Below are 16026 nucleotides of genomic sequence, written 5' to 3' on the forward strand. Positions count from 1 at the left end.
TGCTGTCTGACCATTGCCTGTGAGAGCCCTACCTCTCCCAGCCTGTGCCTCAGCCCTGGTGAGGAGGAGGGGGAGGAACAGGGATGGCCAGAGTGGAACCTGCCACTGCAGCCAGAGCCCAAAACCAACTCTAAATCCCTAATTGTGAGATTCAGATTAGGAAAAAATTCCTTAATCAGAGGGTGGTGAGGCCCTGGCACAAGTTGCCCAGAGAAGCTGTGGCTGCCCCATCCCTGGAAGTGTCCAAGGTCAGGTTGGATGGGGCTTGGAGCAACCTGGGGTAGTGGAAGGTGTCCCTGCCTGTGGCAGGGGGAGTTGGAAAGCTCTTGCAGGCGCTGGCACAGTCTAGAGCCAAGGCACTGCTGTCAGAGACAGTAGCAGCACCCACTGGAGCTGATGGAGTGTCACCCACGGGCTTTTGCTGGGTTTGGGGACCAGAAATTTCCTTTCCCTGGCAGTGGAGCTGCCGCCCCTGCAGCGAGGGATGCTGAGGAGCTGTTCCCCCACCGTACCCCTGCTCCCCCGGCCCCAGCAGCGCGGTTGTGCCTGTGCAGATGTTTGTATTCTCTGCAGCTGATGAAAATATTCATTATCTTGTTAGCTGCTGCTGCGGCGGAGCAAGTTCGGATTTGCATTCCCAGAGCTCATCACGCAGCGCACACGGAACCTGCCACGCAGCAGCACTAATTGGGCAGTGCAGAGCTGAGCCCGGGCAGGGAGCCCTCCCTCCTGCCCTTCCCACTGCCACGCTGCCAGGGCCACAGGGGTGGAGGGCAGAAGTGCTGGTTATGCCGTGGAGGCGAGGAGAATGATGGAAGCAGGAGGCGGGGGAAGGCAGCAGTGTTGGGGCTTCCTCTGTGTGTTAGCTGGGTTGGGAAGCAGTGAGGAGGAGTGCTGGTCCCTGGGCAGGGTGGAAGGAGGCAGTGGGATCCCAGTCTGGGAATGCTGCTGGGCAAGGCAGGTGTGGGTGTGTGTGTGTGGGTGTGTGTGAAGGTCCTGTCTCCTGGCTCTGAAAGCTTCTTGTGGGATGGGAGGTGCAGGGTCTGGGGGCATGCTCATCCATCAGGGAGCTGGGCTGGCACACAGGCTCCTCCTGCAAGGACCCTGCTCTGCTCTTATCAGGGACTCATGCCCCCTGTCCCCACATACAGCTGTCAGGGGGTTCAGTGAGGTCTTCTGGGTCCACCTTGTGAAAAGTTGATGGTGACACCCTTTTCTTGAGTCTCAAGCATGAGGAAAGGATAAAGGTTTGAGAGAGAGGCCAGCAGTGTGCCCAGGTGGCCAAGAAGGCTTATACCAGCAACTGTGGCCAGCAGGACCAGGGCAGTGATTGTACTCCTGTTCTGGGCACTGGTGAGGCCACACCTCAAATCCTGGGTTCAGTTTTGGGCCTCTCATGACAAGAAAGACATTGAGGTGCTGGAGCTTGTCCAGAGAAGGGCAGCAGAGCTGGGGAAGGATCTGGAGCACAAGTGTGATGAGGAGCAGCTGGAACAGTCTGTCCAGGCCAGTGGTGGAGTCCCCATCCTTGGAAGGATTGAAAAGGCATGTGGATGTGGCACCTGGGGACATGGTTTAGTGGTGGGCTTGGCAGTCCTGGGTTAATGGTTTGACTCAGGGGTCCTGAAGGTCTTCTCCGACTTAAATGATTCCATGATTCTATGGAATGAGGAGGAGACACCCAGGAGTTTTCCCCCTTCCCTGTGCTGTGGGGAGCAGTCTGCAGGATGGACTTGCTGACCTGCTGGCCTTTCCCATATCTGACTTTTATGATGCTAATTATAGCTGGTGTTATTGCACAGTTAATCTGCATTATTAAGAGATGCGGTGGAGATTGGTTTTGTAATAACAGCTCAGATTTATGGAGTACCTTTCATCCCAGGGGGTCCTTATTGGTTTTATAGCCTTGCAGTGGTGGACAGGCTTGGAGAGAGGAATTGCTGCTTCTTCCTTCCTCATCTTACATAGGCTGCAGCTGCTCCTGGGCCACTCGGGACACATGAAAATAAGGGTTATGTTCAGCTGAAAAGCAAGAAGAGAGAGAGACAGGAGGGTTGGAGGCAGTAAATTGTAATCACACAACTTTAAGCTCTGAGAGCAGCGTTTTTCCATCATGCTATGGGCACTGTGGTGGGCACCATTAGCATGGGCTGTGGGTTTGTGCTACTCACACCATGGAGCTGCTTCAGTGTCCCCTCCAGGGACAAGGCTGACACCTACCAGCCTGTGACTGCTCTTCCTCACTAGTGCCAGCACTGGTTGATGGAGATTGCCCATCCAAGGACTAAATCAGCTTGACATTGACTTAGCAATGCAAATCCTTGCTCCAGGCAGTGCAGTCAGGAGCAGGCACCAGCATGGGGATATCTGAGTGCTCCACAGCTATGCCAGCTGTCGAGACATACCTGCTTCCCAGGTAGCAGCAGGGCTTGGATGCAATCCTCAGTGCAGCAGAAAATCTTGTGTTACTCTTACCCATCCCGAGTGTTCTCTCCAGAGGTGGAGGATTTGCTGTTCTACGGGTTGTGGTGTAATTCCTGACTGCATAAACCTGGAGACAAGTGCTGGGTTTGGGCTTGAGCCCCAGTAGTTGAATCCAAAAGTGGTGGACAAGCTATGCTGGGAGCCCTCCCGTCCCCTGTTGCATCCTACCCATAGGGCATGTGGCATAACCCAGGAGATCTAAATCTTCCACTGCATGTGGTTCCTGGGCAGTGTGACCTGGCTTGGATGCTGGAACTGTGGCTGAGTGCACAGGAAGGCAGGACCAGCCCAGCATCCCTCACCCTCCTCCCCGTGCCCCAGCAATGCTCCTCACTGCCGTGCTCTCTCCCTGCCCAGGCTGCAGCCAGGCGAGGAGTCTCCCATGGGCTGCTGCCTTCAATAACAATTTTCTGGAGATGAAAGCTCGGGGCGTTTGTGCCGGTTCATTTCTCCCCCAGCATGGGCCGAAGGAGCCCAGTGCAGGCAGAGCAGCCTGTGTGCCTGATCCCAGCTTTCCAGGGATGATGCCACTCACCAGCTGTGCCCGTGCCCATGGGCAGCAGATGAACATCTGGAAGGTGTGATGGCACTGCCACTTGTCATCAGGCAGCCCGTGTGCGATGGCTGCAGAGCTGGGAGGAGGGAAGCAAAGTGGGAAGTGTTCCAGGGCACCTCTCTGAGCCTGGGAATGGGGCTGGGCTCTGCTGTTCCCTGGGAGGACAGCAGGGGTGAGTTCACTGCGAGGTGCCGTCACCCCACCCTGCACATCGTTAGTGGTTTTGCGTAATTAACTCCGCACACGAAACACGGCTCTGCAGATGTGGTAGCAAATTCCAGCTAATTCTCCATATGCTGTGACTGCCTGACAGTGCCAGGGAGCTGCTGCTTATGGGAAGTGTCCCCAAGCACTGCCCTGCCTGGGTACTGCCATTGCCTCCCTGCATGTCCCTGCCCCTTAGGACACCAGGCTGGTAGAGCTGTGGGCTGGCCAAGCATCCTTCATGGGCACCTTGGGCAGGCACTGGGCACCACTGGGGTCACCCCAGGCTCAGGATCCTGGCACAGAGGTGCTGGTGCAGCTGGAGCCCATGCTGGCACACGGGGGGTCTGGTGCAGAGGGGAAGTGGGAGCATTAGCTGCGTTGAAATGACTTTGTCGGAGTGCCAGCATATGAAATGTGTGGTGGTATTGCAGCCCTGCCACTGCCTGTGGCTGTTTTTCTTCTGCTTCTAATGACTAATAGAGAGAAGACAAAACAATTTCTATTAGTTTCTCCCACGCCGCAGTGGGTTTCTTATTTTCCAAACCTCATTAGAGTTTGTAATACCATGGTGGTAGTCAAGAGCAGTCCGAATCACCCTGGGGGGAGAGAAGAACCGAAGAGATATGATGTGCAGCCCAGTATTAACACTGCTCCTGGCTCATTTCCAAGGTCCCTCCTGATTCCTTTCCAAACTCTTACGCCTTATCTTCATCTTAAAGGTTAACGATGAAGCTTAGGAGAGAGGGAAAAGAAATGTTTTAAGACCTCAAATTGTTAAAGAGAATGGATGTGTGTGCTGAGTGGAGAGCTGGGTCTGCATTTACATTGGAAAGGCAAATATTAATATTAAAGGCAGTTCTTGTGCTTCCCTGGAAGCTGTGGCTGGGCTGTGGGTTTCCCTGGAAAAGCTGCTGGTGCAAGGGGCTGCTGGTGTGTGGAGAGGCCATTGGCTGCACTTAGCTGTGCCCAAATCCCACAGGAACTGGATGCAACTCAGGCACCAGCCTCGCTCCAGCTCCTTGGGAAGTCCTGGCGGGTAGTCCTGGCTCCTCTGGAGTCAGTGGGAGTTTTGCATTTGTTGCCTCGTTACAAACAATGCCAAGGGAAGCGCCAGGGATGGAACTGACTGAGCAGCGCTTGGGAAGTGATTGCAAACAGCACCCAAACAACCCGGCCCTGGCTCAGCTCAGCGCTGAAATCATCACCCACAGGGAGTGTCCAGGCATAGAAAAATCATCCCCATAGGGAGACCCGCCCACATCATCTCACACTGGCCGCAGCCTGGTGGGCAGGAGCTCTGTGAGCTGCTCCAGGAGGTCTGTCCATCACCTCAAATCGTAACAGAGCTGGGAGTTGCTGAGCTTATGGAAGCCGACAAGGTCAGAGCCCCTGGCTGTCAGTGGGGGCAAAGATAATGGAGGGAGACACCTTGAAGAGCAGATACGTGGAGCCAGACACGGATCCTCCTGGCAGACACTGACCAGCACCAGCCCTTTGCAGGTGTGTGGATTTCTCATCATCCACATCAGATGTTGGGAATTCCCCAGACCTTCCAGTCCAGGAGGGATGGCATGTGCCTCAGATGTGTCTTCCTGGCCCTGCCACCAGGTTCAAGGCTCAGGACAAGGCTGCTGAGACACTCTGAGAGTGGTGGGACCCTGGTACAGGTTGTCCAGAGAAGCTGTGGCTGCCCCTGGATCCCTAGAAGTGTCCAAGGCCAGGTTGGACAGGGCTTGGAACAACTTGGTCTAGTGGAAGGTGTCCCTGTCCATGGCAGAGGGTTGGAACTGGATGATCTTTAAGGTCCCTTCCAACCCACACCGGTTTGTGATTCTCTGATTCTTTTCCTTTTCTCCAGCCACGAGTGTGTCTGATTTTTATTTTTTTCCTTCACTCAAACATGCTTTTTTTTTTAACCTTTATTAAAACTTCTTGCAGGAAATCATGTTTAAGCTTAGGTCAAGCACACCAAATTTCAACCTCAAAGGGAATAATCCGTAAATTTGCAAAGTTCTGTAAGAGAGTGAAAACTAGAGCTTTGCACAGGATTCCTCCTGCAGCCCTGACTCCACAAATAAGGCATAAATCCAGGTTTGTGAGCCTGCATGCTGCCTGCTGCACAGGCACCAGGCGTTGCTGTGGGAACTGCAATTTCCCAAATTTGTTTTTACTTGGCACTCCATTGCAGCCTGTTCCCAACAGGCACTCTGAGGGAAGAAAGATCCACAGCCTACCACAGGATTTCACCCACAGGAGACACTCCCTACTGGAATAAATAAATAGCTGTGTAATGGTGAGCGGGGTGGGGAGAAGAGTAAAAGGTGATAAACAGGGGCCGGGCTATGGATATTTCACCTGAACTTTGTTGCCTTTGCTGGCCAGAGCCATGTGCTGGTGGTGGACCTTCTCCAGCAGCACATCTTCCCACTGGCTGCCTGCTCCAGGGCTCACTGGAGCACAGGAGGAAGATCTCTGCTCCTGTCACTTGCCACTTCTCCATCTCAAAGCAAATTCCTTTGTGTTTCCTTTAGAAATGACTTCAGGACAGGATGCAGTTTTTCTCCATGATGGTGAATATCATGAATATCATGTTCACCATCAGTGCTGCAGTGGTGGGCACTGCTGGCTGAGTTTCTCTCAGTGCTTGGTGGCATCACTTGGGGCTTCAGTGTTTGGGGGGTGTCTGGAGATATCCGTGGGAAAATCAGGTTGGAATGGACCAGGATTGGAGGAGCATGATGCTGATGGGCTTGGGCACAGGAATTCTGGGGCCAGAGGGAGCTGCTGACCTGGGCTCAGGCATGAGTGGTGTGGAGAGTTGAGTTATCAGTTCAACACCAGCAGTGGTGATGTGAAAAGGGGTTGATGTTCTGGTGCGCTAATGGAGAAGGGAAAAGAAGTCACAGTCTCTGCTGAAACTTGCCTTTAGTTCCCAGGGAGGCAAAGGACATGCTGGGAGGAACAGAGGTGGTGGCAGTGCAGTGATAAGAACTATTTGTCTTCCTCCATCTATTTTGTACTTAAGAAACAACTAAAAAAAATCTCTGCTCAGATTCTGTAGCTGTTTCAAGCGGAGTTGACAAATACCTTTGGATCAACTGAGTTCCTGTTTTACAAGGAATGAACTGTTCACTAGGAAGGAATCCCATTCCCTGCAGTGCTGCCCCCACCACCTGTGCATTTCTATCTGGCTGCCACTGCTGTCTCAGGTCTTAAAGTCCTATGTCCAGATCTCATTTGCTGGCTGTCCCCATAACTGTGCCATGGCCAGGGTCCCTGCATGGCACCACATTCCTGGTGGCACAGGCAGTAGTGGTGTTTGCAGTGGTGAGAGCCACCACCCTTTGCCCTGGTTCTTGCTGTCCCCTCCCATTCTTCACTGTCCTCAGAATGGGCACAATGAGGGAAGAGGAGCCACGGTTCTGCCACTGAGGGTCTCTCACAGCTGTGCCAGTGTGGCACCACAATTAGTATTCCAGGGCTGGGATCAAAGAGCCCAATCCAAGGGGGAGCAGGAGGTAGGAAGAGGGTCCCAGTTGCTCCCAGCCCCGTGGAGGGTTTTGGGGCTCAGTCCAAGGGCAGATGGAGGGGATGGTGCTGAGCACCACCCCTGCAGACCCATCGCACCACCAGCCTGAGTGCATTCCTGCAGGCACTGCGGCCCCAGCACCAGTGATTTACCTCCTGAAACACCTCAATTTAAATGCTAATTCTCCCTGAACCAGGGGGTAAGGCAGCTATTGAATATTGTCAGGCTGTTTATTGCTGGCACTGAAGTGGGACACGCTGGGGACATGGAGGGATGGGCAGCACAGAGTTTTACCTGCAGCATCAGGGGCTGATGGAGGAATGGGGGTGACGGCTGAGGCCGCACTGGAGGGATCAGGGTTGTGTGTCCTCCCTCTCCCCACAGCCTGGTCTGACCATACATCACTGCAAACCATGGTTAAGGCTGAAAGCTGGGGAGCTGGAAGGGGCTCCAGGACCTGGCAAAACCCAACTAGTGTCACTTTTTTTATCCTGCCCCGTTCTACAGGGCTGGGGCCTCACTGAAATTAATGCCCAGTGAATTTGGAGTAAGTAACTGCTGGTTTGGAGGATTTGCATTAAACCTTTATAATTCACCACTTACCTTCTCCTAAGTGGCTGTGGCAACAGGATACTCTCTTTTCTGTCTCCCAGTGACTCCAGATCAATTTTTATTTTGGTGATGACAAGCTAAAAAGAAGCTATTTCTCAATGTCCCCGTGTCAGATGCAGGCTGGGCTCTCCTGAGCTTGCAGCCACCCCAGTGGGAACTTCTCCAAGGGAAAGTTGGGTGAAAAGCTGGCACTAAATAGCTGGCACTAAATAGCCTCAAATCCATCATGTTCTCCCTGAGCAAATGTGGGACAGAAAGAAGTAAGATTAATAAATAATTCTTTGCCAGAGCAGGCGTCCTCTCAGACTTGCACAGCAGAAAGCGCGGTCCTCGCGTAGGCACTTTGCTGAACATAAGCTCACTGGATGATAATGTGATTAACATTTGTAGCTGTGCTGGCTCAGATAAGGGTAATTAAATCTCACGCTTCAGGGCATAAGCTAATCACTTGTGGGGTCATTTTATATATATATGTTTACCCCTTCATGAATATACTTGCCCGATTGCTGCAATGCAGATTGTTTATACGCTGTCGGTGGTGGGTGGTGGCAGGAAGCCCTGTGGCAGCTGGTGCTTGGATTCACAGTGGGAGTTGTACAGGGGCAAGGAGGGTCTCCAAAAGTGTTGGTGGGCACAGTCCATCCTCAAGGCCATGTCCTTTGGGAGCAGAGTGCGAAGGGAGGACGCCACAGCTGACTGAGCTGAGGAGGAGAAGCTGCTCCTTCACCCAGTGGTGTTGCTAACAGGAAAATGAAATGAATGATCAGCTACCAGCTGACCTTTCCCTGCTGCAGGCCAGAATCCCACTGCAAGCTTGGCCCTGGCTTTCAGCATCTCAGCAAGGAGATGCAGTACCCCAGGGTCAGGATCGTTGTGCCATGGGACCAGAATCTGCCAGCCATGGCCCCATCCAGGAGGACCACAGGACTCCACCTACTCCCCAGTGTCTGCCTCAAGCTCTCCTGCTCTCCCAAAAGCCCATTTTGCTCAGGGGTGCTGTGGGACACTGGTCCTTTTTGGAGGCTTCCCGTGGGCTGTGTGAGATGCTGCCAGTGCTGCGGAGAGCAGCAATGCAGCCCTGCACTGCACCAAGCCACGTGACCTTGGGGGTGGTGTTTAAGGTCAGAGTCCCCAAAACCATGGCTAGTTTGTGTATCTGGTGTCAAAAGAACAGGAGAACAGTGGGTTCTCACTGCCTGAGCCCCCATCCTGGTACCTAAGCAGCTGTTACCCCACCAGCACCCTGGGACAGGGGAGCTGCTGTCAGTTATCTGTGTCACCAGAGGTAACAGGCATGTTTTATGACTCCAAGGTTACACCAAGTGTCCGTCAAGGCCAGGATTTTGAGCTCAGTTTAATCCAAACAACTGTCTTCCTCCTCAGCCCACCCTGAGCCGACCCTGCTGGTACCAGAGCTCACTAAAGCCTTTGGCTATTTGACCTTTCCCAGCACCAGACTCGTTTATATGGAAGTCAGTTCCCTCCAAGGCAGGCACATATTCTGGGTTGGATGCTGTTGGGGACCAGGGCTGAGAAAGAGAAACTGCATTTCCTTGTATAATGACTCAGTATCTGCAAAATGCCCCAGGAGAAGCTCAGATCCCCAGCAGGAGAACACTGTGCCCTTGGGTGGATTCTGGAGAGAGCGGCGTGCTCGCTGCTCCACTGAGTATCTGGCAGCTGCTTCCTGAGTGTTGGGGAGATGCTAGGAGAGCAGAACAGGAGATAGAGGAGGATGCTGTGGGCCTAGCAGGTTTGCCTGGCTCCCCCCTGATCCCTTTGGAATAAACCTGGCTCCATGATTGGTAGGAACTTCCAGGTCATGAAGGCATTGCTGTGCCTCTTGGAAACAACAGGGAGCCCTAGGTGTGAATCCCACACCTGGTCCTGCTCCTGTGCAGAGGTGGCTTGGCAGGGAGCAGATGGAGGCACGTGCACAGGGATGCTGTCACATCCTTCCCCTTGTCTGTGTCCCTGTCCCTCCCACAGAGCCCGATGGCTTTGATCAGAGCTTCCAGAGAGCACAAAAGCCTGGCAGGAACTCTTTTTTTGTGCCTCCACAGCGAGCAGCGTGTGAGCCACGGGTTTATTATTGAGGCCCCGTGGAAGAGGAGCTGCAGCCCTCTGCCGGCTGCAGATCCATGGAATGCCATGCCTTGGGCAGCTCTGGCAGCAGTGTCCCCTGCCTGGTGTGTCCCCATCGCCTGTGCTCCTGGTTTGCCATCCTGCACCTGCAGAGGCAGCAGAGGCTCTGCAGAGGGGCTGTGCTGTGCCCGCACCCTGCACCCAGCGAGTGCTCCCCCTGCATGGCTTTGGCTCATCCCTTCCTTGGGATGGCAGGGAGTGGGGGGCTGGAGGTGTCGAGAGGGGAAAGAGATGCAGGAAGGGTTTGGTAGCAAAAATGCATCGTGGAAGTGCTCCTGAAGTTCTGCCTTGTGCTGCTCCTCCTTTGTTTTACAAGAGCATGCTGTGGGCACATGTTGGTGTGTGTGCCCACACCTTGGCTCCCACTTGCTTCTTGTTTTTCCTTGACCTTTCAAGTGCAGAGCAGTTAACCAAATGGATTGCAGAAGCCAGCCCTGCCTGCAGAGTGCATCTGTTGGGTTACTACCTTCTCATAGAGGCAGCTGCTCTGTGTGGGTCCCTTTGAGCTGGGAGTGTCTCCTACAGCTCCTCCCTCCTTAGCTGCCCACACATGGACCACCAGCCACTGAGGCTGTCCTGCCTCAAGGATGAGCCAGACTCATGCCCAGGGGTAGCTGTTTTATGGGCTCATGGCATAGGCAGGTGTTGGTGAGATGCTCCAGGTGGGTTGACAGGGGGAAGAGGAGATGCTGCTTCTTTGCATCTTCTCTGCCCCGTTCTGGGGTGCAGGGGAGTGGGTGAACACAAGCTTCTGGTGTTTGTCATGCCATGTGTTTTCGTCCTCTGGGGCTGAGCTCTTTTGGCACTGCCAGGTCTGTCTCTTCATGTGAGAGAGCACTTGGGAAGGTGCCACCAGCCAGTGACATTGTCCTTTTGGGCATCCCCTCCTGGTCCTCTTGGAGGTGGGATGTGGGACTGGGCAGGCAGTGACCCTCCTGGCCTCTGTGCTCACCCCTGGTGCAAGGTATGGGGCTGAGCCATCAGGGAGGGGACAATCCCAATGCTCCAGGATGGCAGGCGGGCTCAGTGCAGCTGCATCCCACTTTCCCAGTGCAGCATCACGCTTCTCCGTGGCTTTGGGATTTGGCAGAGCTGATGTTTTCCCTGCTTTGCTAAGGCAGAGCAGCAGAGACTCCAACACGCTCCTTGCCCTATTCCCTCCCGACATGCCTAATTTTGCAGCCCCATTTCCCACCACCCACACGGCTCCCGACTCCGGCGGTAATTGCAGTTCCCCGTTTGCATCGCTGAGACAGCGCAGGGCTCAGAGCAGCAGAACGCTCCACCACGGGGATCCCACACCCAGCAGGATCAATAGGAGATTTGTGAGCACGGTGTGAGCAAGAGGCTTTTCCCCTCAGACAGATAAAGCACTTTCTCTCTGGCAGTGCCTAAAATGAAGCTCCTGAGACACAATCAGGTGCCGACAGCTTGGAGGTGGGGGTGTAGCGGGAGGCAGCTGCTGCCTGTGCAGCCAGGGAATACTGGCATGGTTCGGGTTGGAAGGGACCTTGCTAGTTCCAGCCCCCTGCTATGGGCAGGGACACCTGCCACTAGACTAGCTTGCTCAAAGACCCATCCAGTCTGGCCTTGAGCACTTCCTGGACCCCACTTATGTGTTCCCATCATCAGCTGCTCATCCTCATCCTTCTTGCCTGCCTCGGGGCTGGGAACATCCCCAGGCTGGTTGCACAGTGCTGTGGCCTCTTGTTCACCTCTCATTCAGGTTGCACTGGCCGTATCCTGGCCCCGGAGCAGTGGGAGGACCCTGGGGAAGTGTTCCACGAATTCAGCGTCTCACTGCAGTGGGACTCATGGAAATAGCCAGGGTGTCCCCACTTGCGAGATGATCATGGGATGGCGGAGCATCCCCCCAGGGAACGGGCTGTGAGGGGTAAAATCAGGGAAGGCGAGTGAAACCAGCTGCTGTTTAACAGAAAGTCTATTCCAAAAAACACAGCTGGGGCAGGCGGTGCCAGCCTGAACCTCCCCCTGGCTCCTGGGGCTGACCTGCTTTTGCAGGAACCTCCCTTTCTTCTGCTCCGCTGCCCTTTTGTCTCCGTACCTGGAGGACGTGGAGCCTCCTGGCCTATATTTTGGCTCTAAGATCAATATTTAAAATCCCCCCTCCTGTTTCCTTTGCGCAGGCGTGAGGCGCTTTCGGTTGCCGGGGGAGGCTCGTCTCCCAGAGACCTGTCTGTTCACCATTTCAAATAATTTCCCCGGTACCGTTGTTCTAGAAACAATTCATTAGGGGCCTATTATACAATGTTATACCTGCCAAGGTTAGAAAAGATCCTGCATGTGTAGTAAAATTGCACTGTGAGCTGTACACGAGAGTGGGTTTTTTTTGGTGCCTGTCTGTAAAAGTGCTTTTTGTTCCTTTTGGAGAGTGAGTTGTTGGGGGGTGAAGCTGTGGGGTGATGGTGCTGCCTGCTGTGTGGAGCTCCAGCAGGGCTTGGTCTGGTGCCTGTTGACTGTCCTTATCGAGATGCTGTAGGTGTGGAAAGGGGCAGTTTTGAGGTGTGGCAGCTGTTCCTCTCTCCTCACCACTCTCTATCCCCTCTCCAGTGGCCCACTTGGAAAATCTGGGCCAAAACAGTAGCTGGGTCCCCAGGCTGAGAGAAGTTCCATGCTTCTGGAGTGCTAATGGAGCTGTGGTCCCTGGGGAGCTCATTAAACATCACCTCAGAGGGCTGCACAGCCAGGGACAGGTTGCAGCGGGGGCTGCAAACCCCATTCCCTGGTAGGGCTCCTGCTCAAGGAGATGTCCCTCACCCTCCTGAGCTGCCTGTCCCAGTGCCACTGGGGCAGCTCAGCCCCGCTGCCCGGCCGTGCCCTGCATCGTTGCTTTGCAGTTGTCTTTTTCTCTCTGCAGGGAGAATAACTTCATCAAGGACTTCCCACAGCTGGCTGACGGGCTCCTGGTGATCCCGCTGCCCGTGGAGGAGCAGTGCCGTGGTGTCCTCTCGGAGCCCCTTCCCGACCTCCAGCTTCTCACTGGTATGAGCTGCCCCCAGGCTCAGTGCCCCTGGGGCAAGTGCAGAATTAAGAACCCCTTTTCCCACCCTGGATCCCAGCATGGTTGCTGAGAGGAATCAGCACCAGTGGCATCTCAGGGTCCTTTGTGCCATCCCTCCTGTGTGCCTGGGGCAGGAACAGTCTGAGGGCTGTGTAAGTCCACCCTGACACAGATGGCAGCATCTCTGTCCCCATGAGCTCCCGGCAGCCGCAGTGCTGGTCCTGCCAGCAGCCTGAAGACCCCGTGGCATCACTGCCAAAGAGGTTTCTGTCCCTCCAACCATCCCATTTCTCACCCCTCGCAAAGCAGTTGCCTGGTGGGAGCATTAAGCGTTCCCCAGAGCGTGGTCAGCAGTGGCTCTTCCTTTGCAGGGGACATCAAGTACGACGAGGCAATGGGCTACCCCATGGTGCAGCACTGGCGGGTCAGGAGCAACCTCTACAGGGTGAAGCTCAGCTCCATCACCCTCTCTGCAGGTGAGGGATTCCAGGGGCAGGGAGACATGTGTCTGGGTGGGTGGGTGGTGTCCATCTGCCCCAAGCATCCCACTGACATTTCCCACCTCCAGGGTCTGCTCCCAGCGCCGCTGCAGAGGCAGGCAGAGAGATTTTCCTCCTTTAACAGGGTGGAAACCTGAGGCAGGGACTTTGTGCAGCTCAGCCAAGAGCTGAGGTCAAAGTCAGGATGAAGCCAATAAGCAACACTGTGGGGAGGATTCATGGGGGGTGGCTCTGTGTACGTGTATGTATGAAAATCAGCAAGTACTTGAAAAAATGTGGTATCAAAAGGACCCAAAGCACTTGTAAAAGCAGGTCATATTAAGCCGGGAGTTGCAGATGAAGAAGGGGTGGGTGGGAGGATCCTGCAAATGTCAAAACATTTCACTTCCACGTTTTTATAGCTACACATTTTGTTTCAGAAATGCTGAAACATTTTGTTGCGACCTGAAATGTTTTGCCTTTTCATTTCAAAATAGCATTTTTTATTTAAAAATCAACGAGTTCTTAAATGGAGAGAGAAAGAAAAAAAAAAGATTTAGTGCTAACAGGCTGCACAGCCCCAAAATGAAATAACCTGCTCAGAGCCGAAAAAAATACTTGGGTTCAGCTCAAAATGAATTCTTCTGGCTTTTTTTATTAAACCAACCTTCCCTTTCAATAAACCAAGCAAGCAACCAGCCAGATAATTTCATTTTGGTGACAGTTATGACGTATTTTCTTGCAGTATGTTTTCCATTCCACCACTGAACCAAAACGATGATATCAGCCATTCTAAATGATGCTGAGGTGCTGTGGAGTCACCAGTGCCTCCAGGATATTTCACCTCCACAGAGCAGTGAGGGTCCGTGTCCTTGTCCCATGCCAGAGGTCCCCGCTGTCTCCATGGATGTTGCTCAAGCCCCAGCCCTTGCACACCCGTGGAGCTGCCATCAGTCCAGCCCCGTGTGTCCCTCTGGGCTGTCTCCAGCTCTCCCAGAAATAGTTATCAGTTGTGCTGGGTGTGTGGACTAGAGATGGAACACCTCTGGTTATGGATACAGGCAAGGAAAGGCCAAGCACATCCTCTGGGGAGAGCGTTGATGATGTGCCACCAGACTGGAGCTGGCAGGAGGGGGTGTGGGTGTGGGGGTGTGTGTGTGTGTGTGCACATGTCCACGTGCACATCCCTGTAAAATACTTTGAGAAATCTCTTAGGGAGAGGAATCATAGAAGGAACTCAGAGCCACAGCCCAGGGTTATAACAGGTTGTGGATTCCAAAGGATCAGGTAGATGATGGAGGTAAGAGAGGAGGAACTGCACTTTGCACCCACCCAGGGACTTGTATGACCTGAGCAGGGACCCTGTGGGGCTCCTTGCCCTGGATTGTGGCTACCAGCCCTGCCCGGCCAACCCACCCATCCCCTGCCTCCCTCCCACAGGCTTTGCAAACATCCTGAAGATCCTGAACAAGGACAGCAGCCGGGAGGAGCTGCTCTCCTTCATCCAGCAGTTTGGCTCCCACTACATCGCGGAGGCGCTGTACGGCTCCGAGTTCAGCTGCACCATCCACTTCCCCAGCAAGAAGGTCCAGCAGCAGCTCTGGCTCCAGTACCAGAAAGGTGAGGAGGGCGACGGGAACGGGCAGGAGCACAAATCACCCCCTCTCTCCATGCATTTACCTTCACCATGCTGGTTAGTGGGCTCAAGCAGGAGACTTGTCCCAAACTGAGTGCCCAGTGTCAAGAGACAGTGGCACGTGTCCCTTGGCAGCATCCCTGAGCCAGGCAAACCCACCCTGCCAGCTCCTGCTCTTCAGCTTCCACACTCTGGCTCCGTCCTTCCCCAGGGTGACCCCTTCACCACGGTGGCCCCCACACGCTGGGGGTGCTCGGGGTCAGCTGATGGAGATGTGACATAAATGAGCTGTCTCAGAATGGCTTTGTTTTATTGCTTGTGACAATGACAGTCTTTAAGGAAGTGCATTAAATCAATAGCAGACTCATTGTGCTACACCATAAATAACAAGACACATCATTAAACAGGGCAATAAACTTCAGGACTTTGAAGTAATACAATTAGGTTATGTTTATAAAAACTCCCTTATCGCTGTAGCCTTCCATTTGCCAATTCATCTCTCTCCTCCAGGGAGTTGGGGATATTCCCCGGGTCTGATATTTTTCTGTTCAGAAAACATCTGTGGTATATTACAGGGCCCATTGTAGGGCTGATGGTGACAGAGGTCATCAAAGCACTTGAATCCTGCCCTGCAGGTGCTGCCAAGAGCAGCCTCGCTCCATGGAAGCCAGCAAATGGAGATGTGCTCCCACACGCCTCCTCCATTGCTCCTGGCTCATTTTTTTCCCCCGTTTTCCCGGCGCAGCTCGTCTTGTAAGCGTATTTATAACACCCTGTACTCGTTTGTTTGGGTTTTAAATAGTGATAAATGAAGTTTGCCATAGCAATGCCCCTGTTTAGCAGGAGAAAGCGCGGTGGAGGTGGGTTGTTTGCGTACTCGCGATGTTATTAATCATTCGGGAGCGCTCCCTGCAGTCCTGGGGCAAACACGGGTGGTGGGGAGCAGACCTGGAGTGCCCCCTGGTCCCACTGCCATCACTTCAGACACAGGTTTCTCAAGTGATGCCGGGTGGGAATGAGAGGCAGCCACTGCAGTCTGAGCTGGGCATGAGCATTGTTGCTGTTTCATGATGCTGGTCCAAAGGGGACGTGAATAGTGGCAGTGCTTCATCTGGTGGTGAAATATCTCCCATTCCCAACCTCTCACCTTCCCCATGGCTGGGGGCAGCAGTGGCTCCCAGGGCTCAGCCACAAAGCCCTGTGGTGGCCCAGGGCCTGCAGTGCCTCGCTGACAGGATGATTTCCATTTTAGTCCATGGTATGCAGCTGGCCAAGGCAGCTCCTCGCTCCACACCCGCCTCCTGCCCACACTCCCAGAGCTGTGCCTGCCCTGTGCTGCTCGCAGGGCTGCCCCAG

General features: G+C 54.0%; 1 protein-coding gene across 5 annotated transcripts in view; it reads left to right on the forward strand.

Annotated features, from left to right (window-relative positions):
* Window positions 1-16026, forward strand: part of ASTN2 (astrotactin 2) — a 325746-nt gene that overhangs the window by 196012 nt on the left and 113708 nt on the right. For all 5 annotated transcript variants that reach the window (XM_017829237.1, XM_017829236.1, XM_017829239.1 and 2 more), the window contains exons 14-16: window positions 12412-12536; window positions 12927-13031; window positions 14475-14654. In XM_017829237.1, the coding sequence (XP_017684726.1) occupies window positions 12412-12536; window positions 12927-13031; window positions 14475-14654 (410 nt within the window). The remainder of the gene's footprint in view (window positions 1-12411; window positions 12537-12926; window positions 13032-14474; window positions 14655-16026) is intronic.

This window comes from Lepidothrix coronata, unplaced genomic scaffold (genome assembly GCF_001604755.1).
Source record: "Lepidothrix coronata isolate B3197 unplaced genomic scaffold, Lepidothrix_coronata-1.0 Scaffold160, whole genome shotgun sequence".
Taxonomy (NCBI): Eukaryota; Metazoa; Chordata; class Aves; order Passeriformes; family Pipridae; genus Lepidothrix; species Lepidothrix coronata.